Genomic DNA, 27919 nt, shown 5'->3' with positions numbered 1-27919 from the left:
ATCCTGGTGCATAAATTTGTTATTTATTATTAATGTTTTAAAAATAGATCATTGTGTCGTCCTCTTTAAATGAAAATGTCCTAAAATCTCCCAAAAAAAATCAGAAAACAATTCTAGTAACTTTTTATTAATTTTAATTGCATCACTCTTTCTGCGGCTTATAATAAACTTCTCAATCTACATACAATACACCTGACACAAATAATCTTGGTAAAAAACACATACCAGTTTTAACTTTCAAAGAAATCTATATTTATATGCCAACAAATATTTGATTTAGTAACGTAATCTGTTTTTTAATTTGATAAGAAAAAAATGATTTAACTCGTTATTTCGTAGTATAGTCTTCAAAATGTATTTATAATAATTGAATAAATATTTTTTGCAGTGTTATAAAAGCGAGGAAAGTGCGCAAATGCTTAGTTTGAAGCCCTACGCTAAGTTAACCCATCTTAGGACTAAATTGACAAATACAAAATGCAAGGTAATGTTTGAAACTGAACCATTCTTGATTTTGCCCACTAAAACTGGCCTGTTAAAGAAATGGGTTTAAGTGTGTACATAAAGAGAGTTTACTGACACTGAAAAATATAATTTGTTCATGTTATATAATTTGAAGTTTTGAGATTGTGTTCTTTAAAAGTTGATTTCATTACAAGATAACCTGATTTGCGGTAGAAAAAAGAGACAACTTTCATTCCCTTACGGACACGTTAAATCCCTATTAACTTTAATGTCACTTGCCTGTTTTGTCTTTAATACAACATTTTGAAAAAAAATGCCTTAATTATATAATGTAAAAGCCATAAACAAAACAAAAAATACAAAACAGATTACTAGTACTAATTAACTTTTCATAATACAAGGATTAAATACAAGTTTGTTCGTCAGTCGCATAATTCGTCTACAAAGTAATACCAAACAATTAATATACATATATACAACATAAACCAACATATATGTATATGTATATACTACATAGGATTTTTCACTGAATTCGTCATCTTCATGCAGAGGCCATACCAGAATGAGAGTCTCCATGAAGATTATTACGGATTATTCTAAGAATGATTTACTCTGGCACACGATTTTGAATACAAACCTTTACATTCCAATACGAAGCACATTGTGTATCACTATTTTTTTTTGTTTCAGTCATCACTATTGTCAGATAGCGATACATGGATATAATTTCAGTCTAATTCTAATTGGTCTTCGCTTCCTTTCAGTTTTCAGTTTATGGTGTTTGTCATACAAGTGAGTTATTTAGTTAGCAATAAAACCAGGTTTAATACATCATTTTCTACATAAGTTTTCAATTCGTTTGAGCTTTTGAATTGGTCATTTGATGAGGGAATTCGCTTTTTGAATTTTCCTGAGTGTTCGATATTTTTGTTATTTTACTTCTTGATACCTCACTTGTTATAAAACATTCGTGATTTTGCACCTCTTTTGGATTGGACAGTAATGCATATAATAGGTCACTAACAAAAAGTGATTTTAAATGCATTATTATTTCATATATACATTATTTATTGGAATGAAATGATAATGGCATTTTCTTTATGGGTACTGACTATTATATATGTGGAAATAAAGTGTAAATTTAAAGATTGGAGTTATAACACACAATAAACAGATGTTCGAATAAAAAATGATAATTGTCTCAAATTGCAATGTAAAGTGCTTATTACAGTTTCCTATAAATCAAATAACTGAATGTAAAAATAAATGTAACTTAAAAGAATATTGCAAAAAATTGTGCCTGTAATACTTGTTCTTCTGGCAAGCTGAAGATTGTCAAATGGCTCAATCTATTTTTGGCCGCCATCCTTCTTTCATCTTTTTCAATTTTGCGACCTCTATATTGTTTAATGAAAACGGTTTATCACGCAGTTCCTCATCTTTTAGATCTGACAAGAATTTTCCGTCAATTGCATTTTCATCACATAAATTGGCGAGTTTAGCTAAAGCACATTGATGCAAACATCGCACCACGTCTTGTACGGACATTTGTGACATACGTACGGAAGACGTCGTCACTGAAGTAATATTACGTGTACTTGGTTGAACTCTAACTACTGGTCTGTTTTGTGACTGTTGGGGTGGTGACATAGGAAGCATTTTCGATATGTCTGGATAATCATAGTCTTGCATTTCTTCATCACTTATTTCTTCATCTAGTTTGGGGTTTAAATCTGTGGTAGTGGGTGCCGGTTTAGAGTGTGACTCTTTGATTGGCGGAACTGGCACAACTTTCTTTCCCCTAGGTCTAGGTGGTAAATTGAATGTATCTGCGGTTTTTACACGTAACGGGCTCGGCTTTTCTTGATGTACTTGTGTTGTTGGTGACTGAGGTGGCTTATGTCTTGTCTTAGTTCTCGGAGAAGATTGTGACGGAAACGGCGTCTCGAGTTTTTTGTCGTAAGTTGGCGATGGAAGAGGTTGTGTAACCGCTATAGTTGGTGAAATCGGTGAAAGTTTCGCTGTATGATGACTCTTTGGTAATAACCTAGCTTTGAGCTCAGACTGAACACGCATTAACCTCTTATAAAATGGCTGAAATAGAAGTAAAGACATGTCTGAAAGACTTTACTGTAAAAAAAAACCCCAAGTTCTTTAAATCATATATAAACTGTTTTCTAGTCAGTAAGTAGCTGAATGAGTTTAATAATCAATAAAACATAACCACTTTCACTGCCTGGAGTCTCACAGAGTTTTTATCATATGGTGTAGAATAATTATGGTCTCTCTTTTTCCAAACTCCCTCTTATATAGAAAAAAATTGTGAAACGGGTAAGTATTATGGCATGATTTGAGTTGACATTTAAATATTCTACGTTTCTTGTTTTCTTTATTATAATGACACCCTGTTTGAATAAATTGTGTTTATAGTCTTTCCTTAAATAGTATTGTTGAAGACATGCATATTGTAAAAGCTTTTTCTACTAAAATATATATATGCAATTGTTACTTTGAAATAAGTGTCAACGTTTTAAGTTAGCTTATTTCTGTCATTTTGTGGTATCACGACAATTATGACATATATTAGACACTTAATGCATGACTTTGAGTGAGTGTGAGTAATATATACTAAAGAGCTACTTCAGTTTCAGGTTTGTTCCTTTAATGAAAAAAAGGTATAATTTTCATAATTTAAAAAATTAATTAAATCGAACACTGAAATAACGTTTACTCTTTCATTTTTATAAGCACATCAAACAATTTTTTTTTATTCTATAAAAAATAATGGTTAATTTTACTATTGATGTAATCTTTGACTACATGTTCAACACACTAAGTTAATTGTTGGGTAAGAGGTGTTTCAGGTGAGTGTGTAATAAAGACAAAGTCTATGTTCTGCAATGTCCGCCCCATTATTGAGGAGGGGAAATTTTAATTTCAGTGATAAGGAATTTCGTTACAACATTAATTGTTCAAAATATCTAAATTGATAAATACAATACAAGTGGAAAGGAAATGTTTTGTCATTTTCCCATTTAAAAATAAATGACATGACTTTTGTTTCATTTTCATAAGATCATAGGGTAAGATCTAATCTATGTTAATGTTGTCTCGTACTTTTCAACCCATGAATGTATTGAAACGTTACTAAATTACAATCATAATGATATAACTAAAATATGAAAAATGAATGTACTGAACTATAGATGTGAATGTCGGTGAACATATTTTGTTTGGTGTTGCTCTATTGAAGTTTACCCCACATCTTATTTGAACTATGTATATAAAGTTAAATATAATATTTCAAATTTGTGAACATATGAAATAGGTGACTACAAATTGCATAAGGTAACTATATCAGTCAGTTTCCTTCAACGCATGTGCAATTTAAAGAACATTTTGGATCGACAATCTGTTTCCCTGACAAACGGACACATGAAAGACAAAACAAAAGAATGTCGCCAAAATGCAATGAATGGTAGGAATGAAATTGAGAATGGAAATTGGGAATGTGTCAAAAAGACAACAACCCGGCCATAGAACAGACAACAGCAGAAGGTCACTAACAGGTCTTCAATGCAGCGAGAAATTCCTGCACCCGGAGGCGTCCTTCAGCTGGCCCCTAAATAGGAAACATATATCGGATACAACTTTTTTTATTTGTCATAAACAAAATGGAGAATGCATTTTTTTATATACAGGCAATTGAATTGTAAATCACCCTTCTATAGCACCGGAGTTCATCCCTGGCTTCATGTTTCACAAGATTTAGATTCCTGTTTGTTTAGTACATTTCTTTTCTTCAGTTTTTCGTTCGGCCTTTTCCTTGGTCTGTTTTTTTATTGGCTTGGGACTTTACACCCCTCTGAAGTTGTCATATCTTACTCTTTCTTACTTGGAAAACCACATTTTTTTAGGCTAAATGATACCCTGATATAGTTTCAACGACGAATGAAAAACTAAGAGAGATTAAATGTTGAGATCGATCACAAGACATAATGTGTTATATAGATATATTATGTAATTCAATTATCAGTGAAATAGACTTCCTGGTTAGATATGAGAGAATAATGTCTTTTGAAAGTACATCCTGATGATAAGTACGGGGCGCCGAATGGGACTCTTGTGGTTTTGTACTCGAAATTCAATTTTGTACGGACAAAAGTGACTTTTGTTCAACAAAAATAAGTTCAGTTTAACAAAATTTGTATCATACTACAAATTTAAAATTTTGTCATACAAAATTATCTATCAGCGGACAAAAGTCACTTTTGTCATGACAAAATTAATTTTTGTTACACAGACTTGAATTTTGTTACCTAATTTGAAAATTGGGCGACAAAAGTCAATTTTGTATTCAAATCAGTTTAGTTTGGTTTCTGTGAACTAATTTGCATACAAAATCGACTTTTGTTACACAAAATTGACAAAAATGAATTATGTCTCAACAAAATTGACAAAATTGACTTTTGTCTCAACAAAATTGACAAAATTGACTTTTGTCTCAACAAAATTGACAAAATTGAATTTTGTCTCAACAAAATTGATTTTTGTCTCACGAAAGTCAATTTTGTCTCATAAAAGTCAATTTTGTTGTTACAAAATTGAATTTTGTCGTCACAAAAATGAATTTTGTCGTCACAAAATTGACTTTTGTCTTAACAAAATTGACAAAATTGACTTTTGTCTCAACAAAATTAACAAAATTGACTTTTGTCTCAACAAAATTGATTTTTGTCTCAACAAAATTGACAGAATTGACTTTTGTCTCAACAAAATTAACAAAATTGACTTTTGTCTCAACAAAATTGACAAAATTGAATTTTGTCTCACAAAAGTCAATTTTGTCTCACAAAAGTCAATTTTGTCTCACAAAAGTTAATTTTGTCTCACAAAAGTCAATTTTGTCTCACAAAATTGAATCTTACCTCACACAATTGACTTTTGTGATTTAATTTCCATATCAGGTAACAAAAGTCAATTTTGTATGCAAATATCTTATATTTGCATACCTTTTAGACAAAATTGACTTTTGTCATGACAAATATGAATTTTGTCTACAAAAATGAATTTTGTCATCACAAAATTGAAGTTCTCACAAAACAAGTCTGTAGCACATAGTTTTGTAAGACAAAAATGATTTTGTTATGACAGAATTGAATTTTGTACAAAACCACAAGAGTCCCATTCGGCGCCCCGTAATAAGCACTTTCAGTTTATTTCTTGACTCCTACGATTGACAAGGCAAAACATACTGAATATTCTAATACAGTAACTGACGTAAACGACAAAGGTGTTAACCGATTGGCAAGGGTCAAACTGGATTCCCTAGCTATAAACTACTAAACCCTAATAGCTGTATCATAAATAAGAATGGTATTGATATATGGACCATCCAGTTAAAATTTATTATTTTTGGCTTATTTTTACAATGAATCACGCTTATTTGGAAGGGAAAAAAACAGGCAATTTCAACGACTGGTATTTATCTCCACCCTTCTCATAAACAAATGTTAAGTCTTCAAGGACAATGCAGTCTTAATTAACGTCTGCCCTTGCCATTTACTTATAGGTTTAAATTACATCAAATGGGAAATATTACTGATTTTAACAAGATTTTTCATTCAGAATTTGCATGTTGAATGGCGAAATCAAAACAAATAAATAAATACATTTATCCCTTTTTTTGCTGGAAATATTTTTGTCGAATGATTTTTGTTTTTAATAGATGCTTACTGTAATAAAATACATTTGTATATGTAAAATTGTCAAAAATGATCTTCAAACTTATTTATCTGGGAATCAATCCATAGATTTTTCTTTAAAACTGATGTCATCGGGTAACCATACCATATCTCCTTATTTAATAGAGGGGTTACAACGATATACCAATTACTAAAGCATTTTGTTATACTGTTTATCATTGTAGAAAATCTCGAGAATTAACTTCTTATAATTAATCAGCGCTGAATGTATTGAATCTACACATTTTTCGGTGTATTTTTACACCCAGAACTCAACTTGAATGAATAAAACGCCAAAACAATACAACTATGACCTTATGATATTTTTACATAATCACTAGCTAGCAACAACTATTGTTTTAAAGTTAAAATCACTGATTTAAAGTTAAAATCACTGATTTAAAGTTAAAATCACTGATTTAAAGTTAAAATCATGGACAGATGTTTGAGTACGTTTTCATTGATTTAATTTTGTTTTCTGTACGACCGTAAATTATTTCAACAAAAATGTTATCTAATAAAAATCAGCAAATAAAACAGTCGTTGAAATGTATTTGTCGTCTTCGATAATATTCAATTGAACGTAGTTAATACTAATAATACTGTACGGTTTATTTTTCTTGTTATGTAATACTACTGGTTTCCTACTATATGATTATGAAGAACTTGGAGCCTGAAAGTATTCTTGGATAATGTATACAATAGTTATTTGCTTTTCAGAACCGAGTTTTTTGGTACTTTCTTATTTTTCTAACAAAAAGTTTAACCCCACCATATACACGTTTTTTCCAAAGTCAGGAGTATTGGTCTTTAATTATCTCTTTTAGGGGATTGAAGCTGATGGAGGAATTAACGTCAGATCCAGCTAATTCTATCCAAAAGCTCCAAGATTTGGGTCGATTTGAGCATGGCATCTTGTACTTGTACTTACCAATCATAGAAGTCTGAATTGACAGTGGTGTGTGTGCGGGTGTTGTTAGGTAGAGTGTTCGTTTCATTTGATTACAATCTAATATATAATTTACCTTTGGTACAGAGATTTTATCTTTTTTTTGTGGTAAAGCAATATATTCGCCAGAAGAATCATCTGAAAAATAGTATAAAGTAAGTTATAACCTGTTTTGTTTCCTTTGACTTTTAGCTAGGAAATTGTTTTTTCCTAGGATCTGATTTTACCTACGATCTGATTTTACCCTTCTAGGATCTCCGACTGTGTACATTGCTATCTAAACAGTGGGTACTGAATGTTTACCAATATAAATGATAGCTTTTCTTCTCACATATTAGTTTAAACATATTCATTTTTAGTGGATTGTGAAACGAGTTATTGCAACTTACATTAATCCCTTTCCACTTTGCGGGTGCAAGTGCTGCCTTTTAGAGGCATTAACCTGCTCTTTATTGAAATCTACAAGGATGTCTTTTACTTGCAAGAGATATGGCTCTCTTTACATGGGTCGGTCATTTATCGTCGGACTGTCACCGTTTCCAAAGCCCTTACTCGCAAATGGTGTCAAATGAGATTCGAAAACGTATTGACGGTGCGAGATCCAAAAAGTGTCAAGTGTGAACTATAATGAAATGTGGTGTGACAGCTGATTAGACAACTATCCATCAGAGACCAACGAGAGTGGATGTATGCAATACAATATCACCGTAATGTCTTCAACATAAGTAACACCTATGCTATGCAATATAGTAACTTGCATGACAAAACAAGAAATAATCAAACCAAAACCTGACCGTTTTTAAAATTAATGTAGATTTTTAGATGTCGTTTGCTATTTTGATCGTTAAGTTTCTGTTCAAATGGCGTATACCTAACTCTTTTTCTCGGAATTAGAAAGGTTCTACTATTTAGTTCCAATATTGGTCTGATCGGTTATAATCATGAGGAAAATAAGCCCATGAAATACCGGTTAACATTTACAACTTTTATGTTTGACAACTAATAATTATTTTTGGTGTCTTAGTCTCTATTGTGTGTGCTTATGCTTGTTTGGATTTCAAAAATTATTTTATAACAGTAGTTAGATAATATTTTTTTTTCTTTTTTCAGGCAGTATATTTAGAGGCAAAATTTCTTATTGAAAGTTCAAGATCAGGTATTTTTATTGATTCATTCCTGTGCATGTATTTGTTTTTGTTGTGTTCCCCGTCACGTCCTATGACCATAATGATCTCAAGTCTACGCGGATTTATAATGCAAAAGAGGCGGTACTAGTGAGTTTAACTTCTTGAAATAAATAACTTCTTTTCTGCATCCTAATTTGACTCGCAAAATAGAAAATTATCTTCTTTTGGTAAAACGCGATTGAGAGCTCTGCATAAGGAATCAATGTTTCCTAGGCCTTTTCTCATTTAGTTGCTATGTTAACATTCTAGTTATAATAAATATGGTGTGTATCTCTCATGAACTTGTAAGCTCTTCATTGTAGTGAATCAGTACATGTCCTTGTACAAGAGCAAACATATATCAAACCATAATTCCAGCATGTCTTTTTCAAAAAAAAAGCTATATATAACGCATATAAATGTTGCATGGTTTATGTGTTATTTTGTGCGTTGAAATATAGAGGATAAGGGTAATTATAAAAGGTAACAATAGCATATCTGATTGGTGCCTTGTTTTGTTGATAAAAAGTGTAAACGGATATAACGAGAATTTCCTTGCCTTCATTCGTTATGCTTAATGTTTAAAAAAAATGCTTACCTGGGACTTCATAAATTAATAACGGTCCGTCGACTTCTTTATCGTCAAACGTCTGTTTATCTTTCTGTAAAGACTGGATATTTCCTAAATAACAAGCCAAAAGGGATTAATGGACATCAACTTTTGATTAAAATGAACATAAGTATATATCTTTTTATGCCATATTCACTAGTGGTCGTTTGTGAAATTTTAGAACAAAGTGAGGACAAAAATGAAAATATATTCATTCATATATACATTATCATTTACTTATATTTTTATTATTTGTAAAGTTCTTGATTTCAGGACCTAGACTAAAACCCAGACCTACGACAAATCATCTAGTTATTCTCGTCTGAAAGAATACAAGATTATCCGGAAAATTCTTTTAATTTTTTTCCTTCCACGATAAGAATCGTAGAGTGAAAACACCAAGCACAAGATATAAAAATAGAAATACGGTCCTCCTTATTTGGAAAAATTTGATTACATTATCGTATATCTAAACCAAAGACATATCAAAACAGGTTAACCCAAACTCGATAGGGGATAACAAATGTATAATGACATTACTTAAACTGCAACTCTCAGTCATTTAGGAACATATCAATGACAACTGGAACGTTAATTGAAATTTTACCTGATAACTTTCGTGCAATTGTATTGCACGTTTCTAAGCATCGGGAATGTTCAATGGTTGGGTGGGTTTTGTGGTTAGTGGCTTGATTTTTTAGGGAACGGGTATATATCTTGATAATCAAAATTGGTAAAAATTCACAAAATATTAATTTTTAAAGGTGAATCTTTTATATTAAAGCTGATTTAAAAGCGAATCCAAACTCTGAATTCAATCTCCCCTCCCCAACCACAAACAAAAAAAAAGGATAAAAAAGACTTGTTTACATTTTGCATATATATTTTGTTGATCAAGAAATGTTTTATTTAGATAAATACTGTCAAAACCACTTCTGTTGCATGCTCTTAAAACTAATGTATCCGACGAGCTTGGTTATTTGGCATAACATGATACAATGCAATACCAATATTCAGATAGTTTCAGGAAGCAGATCTTGTCATGTTGATTACCTTTGTTATTTACACTTTCTCTTTATCTACTTAGGCTCCAAATATAAAAAAAAAAAACATTGGTAGAAATAGTCATCTTTCCTTTTAGCATTTACTCTTTCTATAATATTTTTTGCCGAAAAAACAAACCTAAATAGATGGATAATAATCTTAAGTCATGAATCAGAACACATATAAGGAGTCGTCTGGCGATTTTGGCTGAGTTAATTGTTCAGTAGATCTTGTCCTATTAATAATTTTTGTCATGGAGAGTTTTTCTGTAGGCTACAATGTTTTCAAGATAATATCCTTAGGGCCTGTTGACCTTAAAAATGTATTGCGTTGCACACAGGAAGGAAATAACTTTTCGACAACTGTGTAAACTCCCTTTGATATTATATATATTTATATATATAACCCACTTTTCTATTTCAATGACATTTCCTTAGATATTCAAGTGTGGTAAATATACTGAATGAAGCATGTATAACGTTATGTCACTTTGTTAATAATATCAAGCCCTATCTTCTGTTTGTGATGTATTTTATTTCTAGTTTGATGCAGACAGGACAAATAGTATAGATTTGTGCTAAGTGATTATATTGTGCCTTTGTGTCATGTAAATAAATTATGTATGCATATTATCATATCCTCTCAAACAGAAGTTTAATACATTGAATGATATCAGTTCTTTTAAGTTTCGTAATAAGAAAAAAAGAAAAAACCAAACTAAAACACTTTCATCTCTTTAGAATATTTTTTGCAAAATATTGAAATAAATTAAACGGTCATTTTGCATATATTTTTTTTTTTACAAAAACATAATATATCTCAGCGCTAGGTTGAACCCCTTACGATCGTACTTACCTCCTGGTGTTTTGTGGTCTTGTTTTGATTGGTTCTGATGAATGTCATGCTGTTTAGTGATTCGTGGAGCAACTACTGGCGCTGAAATAAAAACGACATCTCCCGTACTTTGTTACACTTCGGTGTTCCTGTTGTTCATTTATTTTCCTTATATAGTTGATGTGTTTCCTTCTGTTTTAGTTTGTTACCCTGATTTTGTTTCTCTCAGTCAATGTATGACTTTTAAACACCGGTATACTACTTGTGTATTTCTTGTGTATAATTCGGAGTTTAGTATGACGTCCATAATAACTGTACTAGTAAACATTTTTTTAAGGGGCCACTGAAGGACGCCTCCGGGTGCGGGAGTTTCTCGCTACTTTGATAACCCATTGGTGGCCTTCGACTGTTGTCTACTCTATGGTCGGGTTGTTGTTGCTTTGACACATTCTCCATTTCCTTTCTCAATTTTACTGTTGCCTTTATTCATATCGTTTAATTTGGCAAAGTACGTTTAATTATGCATCACTGTACAATTTTAAACATGTTTGAATTGACGAGCGCATGCTTCGACAGCTTTGAAAAGCTTAACAGTTTTCCTATATAAAGGTATTTGGATTCGAACGTCACTGATGAGTCTTTTGTAGACAAAACGCCCGTCTGGCGTATATGCAAAATTTAGTCCTGGTATCTATGATGAGTTTATATACACAAACGTACCGCTGGTATTGGTCACTTTGTTTTAGATTATCAAATATTTCAATCAGATGTAATTTCACGATGGTATTAAAACAATGGGTAGACATTTATATGTCAATGTGTCATAAATGTTCATGTTCTGTTCAGATGCCTGTACAAACTGTGTACTGATATTTTTTTATCCGAATGATAATATGAATGATCCCGCTTGTAGTTAATGTCTAAATAAGATGAATGTCACGATTGTTGGGAAGTCCGAAATATATATGTAGGACTCTAAAGTGCGATTGGGACACTAAAGTACGATGTTCACGCTAAAGTGCGATGGTCTACGCTAAAGTACGATGCCTACACACGCTAAAGTGCAATGGTCCGCGAAAGTATAGACGTAATAAACGTACTATGGATTATGACGTGAACAGTATCTTATACAAACAAAAAATGAACATGCCGAAAGATTAATGTAGAATATTTGATTAACAACTTTAAAACAAATGTCTATGACTTACTCAGTTTAAACATGATAACTGTGTTTTGTCGGCTGAAGCAAATGTGTTTTTTTTTGGTGCTAGACGAAGGACTTTTTTAAATCAATATATATAAATGAGGATGATTTTTAAAAATCGACAGGACGTCTATTCAAAATTTTAATGTTTAGATTGCCTCTGCAAAATTATCATGAAAATGATTTTACTCCTGAATTTTTATGAAATTATACATTTCTTTTTATTCTTAACATCGTTAATTTCTGTATTTAGTTTTACTTTACCCTTTTATTTTATTTTTTACTGTTATTCTTGATACTTTTGCACCCCGCTATTCTCTGTTCTTTATATGTTTTGCTCAAAAAAAAATTGAGACCTAATAATCTACTCATAAAACCCCATCTCGACCCTCTTTATTCTATTCAGTAATCTGAATTGAAAATATAGACAATCGGTGGTTGTCGACGAGCCTGATTTGAAGCAGGAAGAGTATAAAGGAACAAAGTAATCCCGTACTTACCTGTATTATTAGTTATATAATAATACATTTCGTGTCTATAAAGCTTCTTTGTACTGGTTATTGTATCAAAGTATAATGGTTTAATTACGATTGCTTAATTTGCTCTGTAGATTTTTTGTGATATTCATTTGGTGAAAATTTACCAAGTTTTCTGAACGTTTAAAGAGTCCTTCACAGGAACTCTGTAAGGCACACACGTAGACCTGATTTAAAACAGCATTTTAGTATCTATTCCCCATCAAGTCATGATACATCTGTTATCCTCATTTTCTATGAAAGTCAAGTTTTAGCCCTTCATATCGATCGGTCTGCTTTTATAATAATTGTTTTCGGCCTTATATTCTGTATGTTTATGGAATTGTGCAGATGGGAAAAGTGAAAAACAGCTAAGCACCGAAGTAACCAATACTTGCAGCTTTGTATAAATAAAGGCAACAGTAGAATACCGCTGTTCAAAAGTCATAAATCAATTAAGCGAAAACAATTCCGGTTCACAAACCAAAACCGAGGTAACACATCAACTATAACAACAGAAACACCAAACTGCAATAAAAAAAGGCACAAGAAGTATACCTATGTTCAATAGTCAAAAATCGAATTAACTGAAAAAATTTCGGGTCACAAACCATAACTGAGGGAAACACGTCAACTGCAAGAAGACACAAACGGATAACAAAAACAAACGCCAACATACATAAATATATATAACTGAGATGTTAAAGATACTTACGTTTCATTGGTTGTCCAACTACTTCATAATCTTCACGATCATCATCAGCATCAGATACACTTGGCCTTGGTGGAGGTATCGGAGCTTTCCTTTCTACTGAAATAAACAGTAAGATATGATTTAGTGACCAGCATCTCCTTCGTATCATCGTATCGAATAAAGTTGTATATTTTATACAATGATTGTTACATTTTATCCCGATCTGTAGATAAGATGAAAGTTTCTGTGTATAAATTATTTTAGATTTGGAATTTGCTTGAATTCATACTGAAGCAACATAAGTCGTGTATGAAAAGTATGCCTAGTTAAGAGGACGTCCCTTTGAATTTCATTTTAGGGGAGGAGGAATAAAAAAAAGATCCCAAACCGCTACATTATAAAACTAAAGGTTTGCTACGATAAAAAATTTAAGTAAAAATCTTAGTATCGCATTGAATAATAATTTTCGAAACTCAACAGTAAAATGATGCTGACAGCTAGAGTCCATTTTTTATGGATTACAGTTTTACTCTAAAGGAAAAAAAAAAGAAAGTATGACCTTCTAGTTTTTAAAGGTTCTAAAAAAGAAACGAGAAACGAAAATGGCAAACAACATGGAACGACAAAAACTGAATCACAGACTCCTAGCTCGGGAAAGTCACATTTAAAATATTTGAAAAAGTAGATAAGTATGGCCCTAAAAGGCATCCCTAAGTAAACCATGCTTTTCAGCACTCAATCCTCTTCAATATGACACAGTGGTGTAACCGAAAAACAAAAACATGAATTATTAAAATATCAATTGAAACAGACTTGACTTGATAGATTGGAAGTAGGTACTCATATTCCTTAGAAAAAGAAAAAAAACCAAACACAAGATACTAATCTAAGAGAACTCGCAGATACTGAAAGCTAGTTGAAAACCAATTCCAACTAATAAATAAACCATGTTTTCCAAACTATAATTTCAAACAGAACATATTAAATGGATTGAGTGTAAAGATGTTATTATCTGACTGCGAAAAGCATGGTCTTGTACAATGCCAAAGTATTCATATCGTCATGATGCATGACCGTAAGTGTTCTTAACTGAATAGCCATACAATTACATATTTAGTTATGTTTTGATCGATTAAAAACAAAATCAATGTTAGTAGCGAGGAAGACAATATTCAACGAATTGACTACAGTGATACATAATTAAATTTTCAAAATAATATAAAACATAATTATAATCCTGGTACTTTGATAACTTTTATAAGACGTGGTATGATTGCCAATGAGACAACTAGCCCAAGGCGCCATCCGTGGGCTCATATTGATTGAGGGGTGATACCAAGGCTCAAATAGGAAAAAACATGCTATAATCTATTTATCACAAACTAAACAAATGATTTAATCAGTAGATAGGACTTTATTACTCCGTCCGGCAAGATCATACATTTTTGTCCTCAACTGAAATAACTCCGAACAGGAAAATGAATAGGGCAAATCTACGGTCATTGCATATGCAAAACACAATGTTTTCGTGGTTATCTATAATAAAGGTCTCTTCAAACAATGTCATCGTTTAATATGAGGATGCGATATCACATTAAGAATAATATGTCTACAGTTATTGCCTAACTTCAAAACCAAATATTTGTATAAATGAAAAAAATAGCAAGGTATTATGTAAATTTTGATAACGAAATCCCAGGCTTGAAATAACTTACCATTTATAGAAGATTACGTTTATTGAAATATAAGACGTCACAACGAAATGGATATAGCAAACGAGTCAAAGGAACATCATCGTACAAAAACAAGGAAAATTAACCATAGGAAACAATGAATCGTCCATCTGGTCAGCATTTTTAGTATAGATCCTCTCATGTGAAACTGATAAATTCAGATTTCAAAAAGGACAATTAATATTATTCCTTTTTGATTTATTCAAAAGCAGCCCCTTTGGTAAATGTTCTCACTGTGATTAGAGATGTTTTAGTATTGAAAGCCAAAATATCATCCAGGTTACGATAAGTGTTATTATTTTTCTAGTAAAAAATCTAAATTAGACGGATTTACATTTTACAATACAAAAGAAGGCTTTATATGAGTTGCAGCAAATACATTTTCAATCCAAAGATTGTATTTTAATAAAAGAAGCAGATGTCGCTAAGTACAAACCCTCACATTTAAGTACTTAAGCACCAAATAATGTGAAACTTTAATTAAGTGACTAAAAACATATTAGTATGAATTATTTTCATTTTTTTTTCTTGGAAAGATATTTTCAACCAACATATTGGAAATTTTGAATAAAAACTAAAATTAAAAAAAAATACGGCGGAAATGAATCATAACGATCCATTTGTTTTTTTTTTTGTTTTTTTTTTATAATACCATGCCAAACAATTCGGAGAATCGAGCTTTGATTGTTATATCCCACGAGATATGAGGAAACACCTATGCACAATGTGTTGAAGTGGAATAGGAAAATATAGACTGGCACCAAATGAAGAGAATACCACAACCGGAAGTCATTGACAGGATATTTCAAAGGAAACAATACAACATCGGAAAAACAACTCAATCATTAAATCCGCTTCAAATTAATGAACATAATACATACATGATGTACATAAGAATAAAAAAATATGGAAGACAACCATCGACACAATATTGAATTGAATATTGAATACCTTCTTACACTTCTGCAGAGGGATAAGTCCATATTAACACTTCATATTGTTTGGGGGTCCTATTATTAATAGTCCTATATATATCTGTTACTCTCTTGGGTCTGGGTCACATATTTGGATAAGCTTAAATTTCGGTAACCAACTTAAAAAAAACACAACTTATACTCCTTTCCGCGTTATTATAGTATAAGGCGTGTCCACAATAAGAAGCAAAGAGCGAAGACATGTTTGAATTAAAACAAAATTAATTAAGTCATATCAAGCATTCAATGCAAATCTTCCTCTATGATCTATGAAAATGAGACCCAGGTAGTTCATAAAAACTTGTGTCATCAAGTCAGAAAAATTACATTAAAAAATATACTGGTTTCATTTTTTATTAAACATCATGTCATGATTTTATATGTTCTAGCCTTAAGTATGATATTTTCAAAGGAATATCTAAACATATATTTTTATTATGCTTATTGCGTTACCACGGTTTAATATTGAGACAAATAAGAATGTTCATAGAAAACATGCAGCTATCAATCATATTTTTGATTTGCTGCAACAAAATGTTACCCAAATACTCATTTATAATGAGATAATATTAGAATCAATAACTGTCCTTTCCTAGTTTAAATATTTCAGTTTTCCACAAAAGTTTACGAAAAAAAGAACAATTTTACTTTTCCTATTGTTAATTTTCCATTTTTGAACGGTGACGTATCTGGAGTTACGTTTCGGTTTTCAATGAACGTAATCTATGTATTACTGATAAATTATAAGCTGATAAGTCAGCATGCTTTACAACATTCTTCCATTGATACAAATATTAGGTTTGTAAGTTTGATTGTCCCTTTTAAAAGAAAACGTATTTTGAACGGAATAACAGATCCTAATTATTACGGGTAAATTCAACACTCCTTTAAATAAAAATATTCTAAAAACTTACCAATTCGACAATATAATTATGTCTTTGAAGATGGTTTTTATTGGTATTAGTATTGATATTGATTTTGTTTTATAGTAATTTAAAACCATCATTTTGGAAAGTGTATGTATTAATGCCATCTTATATTTACAATATATACCCGCAGGATCAGATTTTTCATCAGTTAAAAAAGTAACCATCGCAGAATGAAGAACTGTACACATAAAATATGAATACAGCCTAGTCATTCATTACATTTTCTTAATTTTAGTTTGAATACAGAAAGGTAAAAATAACAAAAATACCGAACTCCTACGAAAATTATAAACTGAAAGTCTATCAGCAAAGGGCAAATTCAAAAGGTCAAACACATCACACGAATGGAAAACAACTGTCAGATTCCTTACTTAAACCTCTCACTTGTAAGCAATCCCAAAAATTCTATATATTGATAACGATCTGTAAAACCAAAACAGACATGATAGGTATAAAATGTTAAAATAGGGGTTCAGCAATCAACATTGTGTTATAATTCACAAAGTCATACATACAAACACATATGCCAACAAATGGCAGGATGTACAAGTACCGAGCCATGTCAACGACACTACGAAAACTAGACTAAACAGCAAAATTAATATTTTAAAAGACAAATAAAAAAATACGATAACACGTTATTAAGATGATCTGATAAAGAACGCCAGTACCTAAAATCTAAACTTTAAGACCATCGTATATTATTTGTGAAGCCGACACGGAACATTCATTAAAAAGGCTCTGATATCCGCCGATGAACTCTCTCAGAAAAAAGACAAGATGTATATTAGTTTTAGCAGTATATATTATATTCTCATGATATACTTAATCATCATTAGAAGGAATCAAAGATAATGATAGATTATATCATGGCAATTGAATGTTTTAACTAGTCCACAATAGTGGTAAAACAGGGTTTATGTAGAGGGAGGCAATGCTTATAACAGTATATATTGTAAAAATAAAACCAACCTGATATGTTGATTGTTAGTATTTAGTGACAAAAAGATTTGGATGGGAGAGTGAATGTTGGGGTTCGTGTTGCTTATTCTTTAGTTTTCTATATTGGGTCATGTGTATTATTGTTTGTCTGTTTGTCTTTTTTTATTTTTAGCCATTGCGTTGTCAGTTTATTTTCGATTGATGAGTTTGACTGTCCCTCTAGTATCTTTTGTCCCTCTTGAAGACTAAACAATGGTAAACACAGGTGTAGCAAGTGCATAATACGCACATATGTGACGTTTAGTCTAGATTATGTTCTATGCTTGGGAGAATTCAATTTTCACAAGTGCATAAATGTGCAATTAGATAGCAAACGTAAAAAACGTTTTTTAAAGTTTATGTCCTGAAAATCCAACAAATTAGTTCCAGAAGCACGAGAGATTTACAAATATGCAGGTTTAATTGTTAACTGAATTTGAAGGAATGTTGGTCGTATTCAATTCTTTATTTTAAACTTACATCTGAAAAATCAATAATCTTTTTAAATCAAGTATATACAGGGACATTATTATGCAATAGTAAATAAAGGCACTCAACTGTTTAACAAAAGTGTCAAAACAAAATTTGTGATGACACACATATAGCATGTATATATAATTTTCCATATTTTATTTAAGAAAACCGAGTTTTTCAATTAAATTTTAATTAGTAATCAGTGCATGAAATATAATGAAATAAGAATTAATAGCCTCGATTGAATAGTTATCAAAGGTTCCAGGATTATAATTTAGTACGCCAGACGCGCGTTTCGTCTACATAAGACTCATCAGTGACGCTCATATCAAAATATTTATAAAGCCAAACAAGTACAAAGTTGAACCTCATATTAATTTCGAAATTGATCGTAAGAAAATTCGGTTTTCTTAAATGCATCATAATACAGAAATTGTCTTCTAACAACTATTTTCATTTAAGTCTAAGAAAGGAATCAAATGTTCGGATGGTTAATGCTAAGTTTTACCATATTTTTTTGACGGTAATTAGCTAATCAAAGTGAAGTTTAAGAATGGTGCAATTTGAGGTTACACTATAAAAGCACTAAGCGGAAAAATTGGGATTCGTTTCAGCAAAAAAGAAAATTTACTAGAAATGAACTGAAAATGAATTTATTGAATTTATTTCAATTAGTGATTCAACTTTATCAGTGAGATGTTTAATACACCATTTTCTTCATAAGGAAATTCTGTACCAAATAAATCAGGAATATGACATTTTTTTGCAATTCCTTTGATGTGTTTAACCTTTTGATTTTGTCATTTGATAATGGACTTTCCATTTTGAATTTTACTTTATTTCGGTATTTGTGTTACCTTACTTTTTAGTTAAAAGCAGAATGAATGTTCATTGTAAAATATTTCCTGAATTCGATGCGATTCTCACTTTGAAATTTTTAATGGAGAGTGTTGGAGATTATGTTCTGTCTTCTTCTTAACAGTTTTTTATCACTCTTGCACGATTTTTAACTAACCTACTATAAATGATAAAACAGGGAACACACTAGTGAAAGTACAAAGCAGTAATGCCGGCTGTCATCATGCTGTCAGAAGTATTATAGAGCCTTTTTTTGTCTTTGTAAATCTTAGGAATTGACATCAGATGACTTTGATCATGTTGTTCCTTGTTCAAAGTTATCTTTGACCAAGTCTTTAATGGAGAACTTAGACAATGACAACAGGGGTTATGACTAACATTGCGTTTTCTAATACAACAACTAAAGTAGGTTTTGGGTGCATAAATTTAGTTTATTATTTTTCGTTTCAACTCGATAATATTTTAGGAAGTCCGTATATCAAGCACACGCGAGCAACCTTGTTACTATCCATATTGATTCAAACTTAACTATCTCATAACTCGCATGCATATTCCATAATTGGTTGAATCATGAATAAACGAACAATATATCTTTTTTTATGCAACACCTATTTCATATTTTTAAGAACAATTAATGTTATTAAAAAGTATATTTTCTCCGTGTGTTTTGAATTTACCATTATCAAAAGGGTTTATAACAGGAGACAAATTATAATTTTTACAGAAGAATATCTTATCCTTTGTCTTTCTAGAATTACAATTAATAAAATATGTTTTAAATCGTTGTTTGAGACAACCTCTTTTGTGAATGGGCTATTGTTGGAATAAGAAAAGAATGTTTTATAGGCAAACAATCGAGTTAAGACTTTGTGAAATTATGATACGAATCTATGTCAGTTTTGGCTGATGTTTATTTGGAACATCGGTACGCTATGTATGTTTAAAGATAACAATTTTTTACATGTTTAATTCTATCACTTTTTTAGCCTTACAAAGTTGTGGCAGTTTAATTAACAAATTCTGAAAACAAATGAAATACTAAGGATGCTCATATCTAACATCTATAATGTTTAACGTGTTATCTTAATTCTCAAAATAATCATAAGCTATGAATTTTCAAATGAATTCATTCTTTAAATAATCCTAAGATATTATTTTCAGTAATTCATCGCTTTTATTCATCTTTTGTTTCCTTTAAAAAAATGTGATATCTTGATAATAATAGATTTTATTAGTAAGCCTATCTAAACATCAATGTTTCCTTTTCATAATATTCATTGCTTTTACTCTGAATTAAATAAATGCTTCCTTTAAATCAACACCGTTTCTTACAACATTTCAGCAAATTAAGTCCGTGATTTTTTTTAAGGGGGCATATTTCTTTAATATGTTTTTTTTCTATATCATTTTCAATAAACCTAACAAAGCATTCTGCTATTAATTTTACATAGGCGCAAGGAGTTATCTTTACGATGCTTTCTTAGTTGCTAAAGTTTCTTAGATGTGAAATACCTGAACGTATAAGAAGTCTGCATGTTGAGCTTTATTTACGAATGATGTCCTTATACCGATGATAAAATTTAGTAAATGTTTTGACTAGTTTGTGATATCGAAAACCCTGGTGTAATAATTTTTCAGTATTACATGAATTTCTCTCGTTAAAATCTAAAACATTGTTACATACACGAGCGAATCGTACAAGTTGAGATATATAAACACCGTAAGATGGTGACAAGGGAACGTCACCATCTAAAAATGGATAATTACCGATAGGAAATGAAAAATCATCTCTTTTATCATAAATTTTAGTATTCAGCTTTCCGTTAGTGATATAGATATCAAGATCGAGGAAAGGACAGTGGTCATTGTTAGTATTAGCTTTATTTAAAGTAAGTTCAACAGGATAAATTTCTTTAATATACATACTGAAGTCGTCATTATTGAGAGCCAAAATATCATCCAAATATCTAGTATTATTAAATTTGTTTATCAGATGTTGTTTCGATGGGTCTTTGCTTATTTTTGTCATAAGTTGTAACTCATAGCAATACAAAAACAGGTCCGCAATAAGTGGTGCACAGTTAGTCCCCATTGGAATTCCGATAATCTGACGATATACGGAATCCCCAAAGCGAACAAAAATGTTATCTAGTAAAAATTCAAGGGCATATATAGTATCAAAGCATGTCCAATTGACATAGTTTTTTTGTTTATTGCTACTAAAAAATGACATAAAAGAGTTTGAACATATATATTCACATTCTGACTTTTTAAATGCCCATTTAATTAGGTGTGTGAATTTTTTCTTAATGAGAATGTGAGGCAATGTGGTATACAGGGTAGAAAAATCAAAACTTTGAACAGATTCAAAATCACCAATATAAGCATGCAATTTATCAAGTACTTCCAACGAGTTCTTGACACTCCAAAAATAATTAATTCCACTATTTTCGAAGGCCTTATTTGAACAATTTATTATCAGGTTTTTAATTGTACCAAGTGTGCTGGTAAGAAGAATAGACAATTTAGTAGTGGAACAATGGCTTGAAGACGAAATATATCTATATTTGTAAGGTGTTTTGTGTAGCTTCGGAAGCCAGTACATAGTTGGGACTTTCATTGTATTTGGCTCTGCTTGTAAAGCGGTAGCTAAAAGTTTATGTTTGTTACAGATGTCGTTTTCTGAAAATGGAGTCAGTTGGAATGTTGGTGAATTGGTGATTTCTTTTTTCAGAACCTCAATGTAAAATTTACGTCAAACAATAATAATATTATTAGCAGCTTTATCGGCCGGGACAAAAACAATTTCTTGGATAGTTCTTTTAGTTTATGTTTGATACGAGAAATTGGTTTTTTGTGGTTATTGCTAATAGTAAAATGTTCTTTAAAATGTTGAATACGTATATCAACTATCTTCATTACTGAATTAAAAAAAGAGTCCAAAGATTTTTTGTCAGCTTTTTCCCGTTTTATCCATTTCATACAGTAAGTATGGAGTAAGTCGTTGATGATATTACGACACTCATTCCAATTAATAATTGACGGGGGACGATATTTAGGTTCTTTACTGAGGAATGATTTTAACTCTCGGTCTTGAACGATGCTAAGATCTCCTGTTATAACATGGGAAATGGGTCCATAGATATATTCGGAGGTACTACAATAACATGAAGTAGGTGTATTTTCACTGATATTAACATCTTTACACAGTTGACTATAATTAAACACAAATTTCCGAGTAGATTTCTTGTAAATATAACAAATAAGAGGTAACTCAGTATTGTCAAAATATCCAGGAATTTGTTCTTTAACAGAATGGTCGTTAAATATACCGGCAATATTTACAAAATCAAAACCTTTATTGACATACTTTATTTTAATAAAATGTTTTTTATGATCTTCAGGGCGATCAATTTTGGGAAATAGTTTAGAATAACAATATGCCATAATAATTTGAACAATTTCATACTAAGAACTGCTATATGAAATTGTGTTGCAATCCTCCAAAATTTTATTTAATAAAATTAACGGTACCAATTTTCTTGCACCAGATGCGCATTTCGACAATACATGTCTCTTCAGTGATGCTCGAGGCCAAAATATTTGAAATCCAAAACTTATATAAAAGATGAAGAGCTATAATCCAAAAGGTCCAAAAAGTATAGCCAAATCCGTGAAAGGAATCAGAGCTTTGCACGAGGGAGATACATTCCTTAATTTATATTAATTTCTAATATTTTGTAACAGCAAATTTTAATAACACAAAAAAATCCGTATTTTCATGCCAGTACCGAAGTACTGGCTACTGAGCTGGTGATACCCTCGGGGACTGATAGTCCACCAGCAGAGGCATCGACCCAGTGGTAGTAATAAAATTAACGGTACCAATTTTCTTGCACCAGATGCGCATTTCGACAATACATGTCTCTTCAGTGATGCTCGTGGCCAAAATATTTGAAATCCAAAACTTATATAAAAGATGAAGAGCTATAATCCAAAAGCCGGTCCAAAAAGTATAGCCAAATCCGTGAAAGGAATCAGAGCTTTGCACGAGGGAGATACATTCCTTAATTTATATTAATTTCTAATATTTTGTAACAGCAAATTTTAATAACACAAAAAAAATCCGTATTTTCATGCCAGTACCGAAGTATTCAACTTATTCACCGGTAATGAACAGAGTTTTGTTAACAGATAATGTCTGCCGTTGTTTTTTGAAATAGAAATTAGGTTCGAAATATTGGTATGATTGGTCCGAAATTTTCTTTGATTGCGATTTGTTCTACGACCGTGAGAACGGTTTTTACGAACAGTTTTAGAAACTATATTCAAAATGTTAACGGAATCGGTTCTAGATATATTACCAATTCCCATGATATTATCATTAAGACCGAGAGGGTAGACCGTCTGTAATTTTTTAATCCAATTTAATTCAATTATTTTCCGTGATCGTACAAACTTTGAATGAGATTCACCAGGCTGCTTATTTACTACTTCTAAAGGTTGAACTGCTAAATATTTTAAAGGATGGTTGTGCTTCTTAAGGTGTTGGTAAATGATAATTTTGAATTTATTGGGTCTTTAAAACGATACAGATGTTCTTGGGTGCGTTTAGATAAATATCGTCCAGTTTCTCCTACGTACTGAATACCACATCACGGTTTGTTTCATGTGAGTAAATAAATAATACTGTTTGTTTTTCAAGTTATATCAGTTTCAAAATTCAAAGAAAATGTGCGACCATTAAACGTGGACCTTACCGTATTGTTAGTGGAAAGACGGGGACATGTTAGTCATTTTTTGGCATGCCACTTATCGATAGAAGGGTAACCACGATTTGTATTGTTAAAAATGTTAGCGATGGTAGTATTTTTAGATAACCGATCTTGAAGATTGAAACGTGTAGATACCCTTTGAACAAGTTTAGTATTTAATAATTTTCCATTTCTAAGCTTCATAATTGTTTTTTGTTAGTGAATTATATTATAAAGGAGCAAAGACTGGCGTCCATAATATGAACCAGCATACAATAATTTAAGATATGTAAAATTGACAAATCTGTTCGGCTAAAAATGTCAAACGCTATCAGTATTAATTACCCGAAAAAGATAGGGTATATCAGGGTAGGATTGATGGCTGACTAAATAGTAGAATGGGGCTGAATATTGAAATACTACTTTTTGATAAATATTCCTAAAGTAATGAACTAGAGCAGTTCTCGCTCGGACACACACTCCATAATCTAGTATATTATAAGAGCATAAACCTGAAGCACGGGGAGGCACTCTACTGCCTCCACACTGCACTAAAGACAAACTCTGTAAAAAATAAAATTGAGAATGGAAATGGGGAATGTGCCAAAGAGACAACAACCCGACCATAGAAAAAAACAAACAGCAGAAGGTCACCAACAGGTCTTCAATGTAGCGAGAAATTCCCGCACCCGGAGGCGTCCTTCAGCTGTCCCCTAAACAAATATATATTAGTTCAGTGATAATAAACGCCATACTAATTTCCAAATTGTACACAAGAAACTAAAATTAAAATAAAACAAGACTAACAAAGGCCAGAGGCTCCCGACTTGGGACAGGCGCAAAAATGCGGCGGGGTTAAACATGTTTGTGAGATCTCAACCCTCCCCCTATACCTCTAGCCAATGTAGAAAAGTAAACGCATAACAATACGCACATTAAAATTCAGTTCAAGAGAAGTCCGAGTCTGATGTCAGAAGATGTAACCAAAGAAAATAAACAAAATGACAATAATACATAAATAACAACAGGCTACTAACAGTTAACTGACATGTCAGCTCCAGACTTCAATTAAACTGACTGAAAGATTATGATTTCATCATATGAACATCAGGCACAATCCTTCCCGTTAGGGGTTAAGTATCATACCATCATAACATATATGAGAAGAACATAACCCGTGTCATGCCAACAACTGGTTTTTGAATACATGTGTTTAGTTCCGATGCAAAGATCCTATAAGTGAATCAATATTAACGCCAAAATATACAATCTTTAATGACCTGACAACATGTATGCATTACACCGGCGGAGAAAGCATGTTCACATATATGTATAAAATTGGTATAAAATTTTACTCTCAGAGCCTTTGAAGCAAATATCCGTTTAAAGAAAAGTGAACAATTAATTATAATAACACAACAATTCGACTTCATTTAAAAATAATGGTTGGTTCTTAACTATTGTCTCATTAGAAATCAAATAAATGAAATAACAAGCGAGTATGTACACTTAACCTATAGAGTTGTGCACGTGTATATTTATTACAAATGAAAGTCGGCTCTAATTTTCAAATAAGTATAAATAAAACTACCATAGTGTAGATTGGAATGTAAACATTTCTAGAAATATATACCTTCTATATGATGACCAGGACGAGGCGGCACAGGGGGTGGTGCTTCAGGTATAAACGAAGATCTCTTTGTCTCTCCTCCTTCTGTGTCATCAATCACGTAAAAACTCCTTGGATTCTTTGCAAATTCCAGATACAGACTTCCATCAATAACATCCATATTTGGCGACGTTTGTGAAAAATTACGAACTGCCAGAAGTTCGTATTCATCTGGCTCAGAATAAATTGGTACATTTACTTCAATTTCGTTGACAGCATCCCTACTTAACGGCAATAGAACTATACTTCTATGAACATACTTTTCATTTTCAATCCTTAAACTTTCAGGCATGTATGGTAGTTGTGGTTTATGATGACCAACGACTACTTCTTCTCTAAATACTCGTTTAAGTTTTACACAGCCAGTAAATGCTTGGACGTTTTCAACTGCGCTTTGCAAATCTGTCGTAAGAACCTTTTCAAACTCATCTTCTACAAATCTTACGAATTGTGGAAGTGGCAGTTTATCTATTACATCTGTCAGTGTGTATTCTGTTTCGTCTGGTAGTGGAACAAACCGACCTTTCACACTATTGTTAAGGACTACAACATCATCGTCATATTTTGCAATTAGTCCCTGGTTAGGTAAAAACCGATCCAACTCTAATCTTTTGCCAGATTCTATACGTATAGCTTGATCTTGATTTGACTGTGCAAAGAATGGAGTATCAACCCTAACAAAACGTGGAAAGTCCCTCATTAGTTCTGTGACATTAGTATACACTTTAAATTCGGTTGGCGGTCTTGTAATAACAACCTTTCCTTTGTACCCGAGTGGAATGATAATTTCTCGGTCTGGTTGAATATAACCCGTTCGGTCTTCCAGAATGGCTTCGCTCCATGATGAAACAACCGTTGCATATACTTTTTGAATACTTTTCACAAAGTCCAGTTTTAACAAATCTCCTCTTGAAAATGATTCTGCATCATTATCTCCATAAAATCCTTCAGCCACCCGCACAATGGCTGGCATACTTGAGTATACCACATCTCTGATGCTCTGTGTTTCATCAGACCACACTATGTCTTCATCGGTACCTTCTTTGGATGTCATGTCATTTTCATATTCAATACAAAACTCAAACAAGGAAGTACTGCGCTGAAATATATAATCAGTTTAAAAATAGTCCTTCCTGAGTTAAACCAGGTGCGCATTAAATCAAGTCAAATCATACCTTTTATGTATTTTATGATACCACATTGAACAAATATTTCGATTTATACAACAAGTAAAAGTGTACGGTAATATTTTATTTTGTTTAACGAAATATTAAAATGTAATTGACCCTTTATAAATAAAGCTATGTTCACCATAACATATCTAAATATCCGTTTAAAAACATCTTGTGTTTTCTATTTATATATTGTCAGGGTTGGAAAACATGAAGTCTTCCGTGCTTTTTTAAAACAGAGAATGATGAATAAAACGATAATGTTTTCTTCTAAATAGTTTATGTATTAAATATAACCTCATTTAAACGACATTTCATTTCCTTGTTTGTCCAATTCGTATATGAATTCGTGTATCGATAACCCCTTTATATTTCACTTGCTTAACACGCATTTAAATCATTCAAAGAGCTAAAGGGCACCAATTTTTTTTATCGTCATGGCTGTTTTATTTAAGTGCATCGAGTGTTTAGAACATTATGTAAAAAAACCAACGTTTTTCTCCTATAAAACTTTGAAAGATCAAAATTCAACTAAGCTACAAATAGACTCTCAAAAATATGAGCGTCACTAATGAGTCTTATGTAGACGAAACGCGCGTCTGGCGTACTAAATTATAATCCTGGTACCTTTGATAACTTTTTATAGCACGTGTAAAATGCTAATTTACATAAGAGAAATAAAGGAGAAAATAGCCTTGTTTAAATCAAAATAATAGTACCAATGAGATTATATGTATGACTAATCAGCCATTTTTTAATACCTTTTTAATAATATTGTATTTTTAATAAAGGGATATTTTTAACGAAAATGTGATATTTTACACGAAAATAATTGTATAGTGTTTTTCTTTTACTATTGTAATGAATTGACGTTCGATAGTAAAAAAAATAAGTAATAAAAAGCATACATGATAGAAATGTTTTGAGGCATTTTAAGCATGTAATTTTGGGTCAATCTAGATCATAACTGATATTTACTCATATCTTTCTTTCTTTAATGTATGCACATTTATACCCCTAGGGGTTGATGCTAAGTTGTCATGAAATAAAATAAAAAAAGGTTCAATGCTTTCAAGTTTAATTACAGACGGTATGGTCCGAGTTTACGTTTTAGCTCACCTGCTCAGAACTTTGTTTATTCAACTGTTTG

The 27919-nt window shown here is 31.6% G+C and overlaps 1 protein-coding gene across 3 annotated transcripts; it reads right to left on the bottom strand.

Moving 5' to 3' along the window:
* Positions 1 to 109: 109 nt before the first annotated feature.
* LOC139494784 (GRB2-associated and regulator of MAPK protein-like) lies at positions 110 to 27919 on the bottom strand. Of its 3 annotated transcripts, none has more exons than XM_071282982.1 (7): positions 27889 to 27919; positions 25562 to 26696; positions 13247 to 13342; positions 10834 to 10914; positions 8923 to 9006; positions 7235 to 7296; positions 110 to 2559 (listed from the first exon to the last, which is right to left on the bottom strand). In XM_071282982.1, exons 2-7 carry the CDS (start codon positions 26649 to 26651, stop codon positions 1810 to 1812), a joined length of 2163 nt encoding a protein of 720 aa, XP_071139083.1. In that variant the 5' UTR covers positions 26652 to 26696; positions 27889 to 27919; the 3' UTR covers positions 110 to 1809. The 3 variants fall into 3 exon arrangements, with proteins under 3 accessions (XP_071139083.1, XP_071139078.1, XP_071139086.1); XM_071282977.1 differs by lacking the exon at positions 27889 to 27919 and adding an exon at positions 27067 to 27131; XM_071282985.1 differs by lacking the exon at positions 27889 to 27919 and having other exon boundaries at positions 13247 to 13339; positions 25562 to 27016.

The sequence above is a fragment of the Mytilus edulis genome, chromosome 1, assembly GCF_963676685.1.
Source record: "Mytilus edulis chromosome 1, xbMytEdul2.2, whole genome shotgun sequence".
Classification (NCBI taxonomy): Eukaryota; Metazoa; Mollusca; class Bivalvia; order Mytilida; family Mytilidae; genus Mytilus; species Mytilus edulis.
Note: the sequence above shows the minus strand (reverse complement) of the source record. Positions and strands in the feature narration are given on the sequence as shown.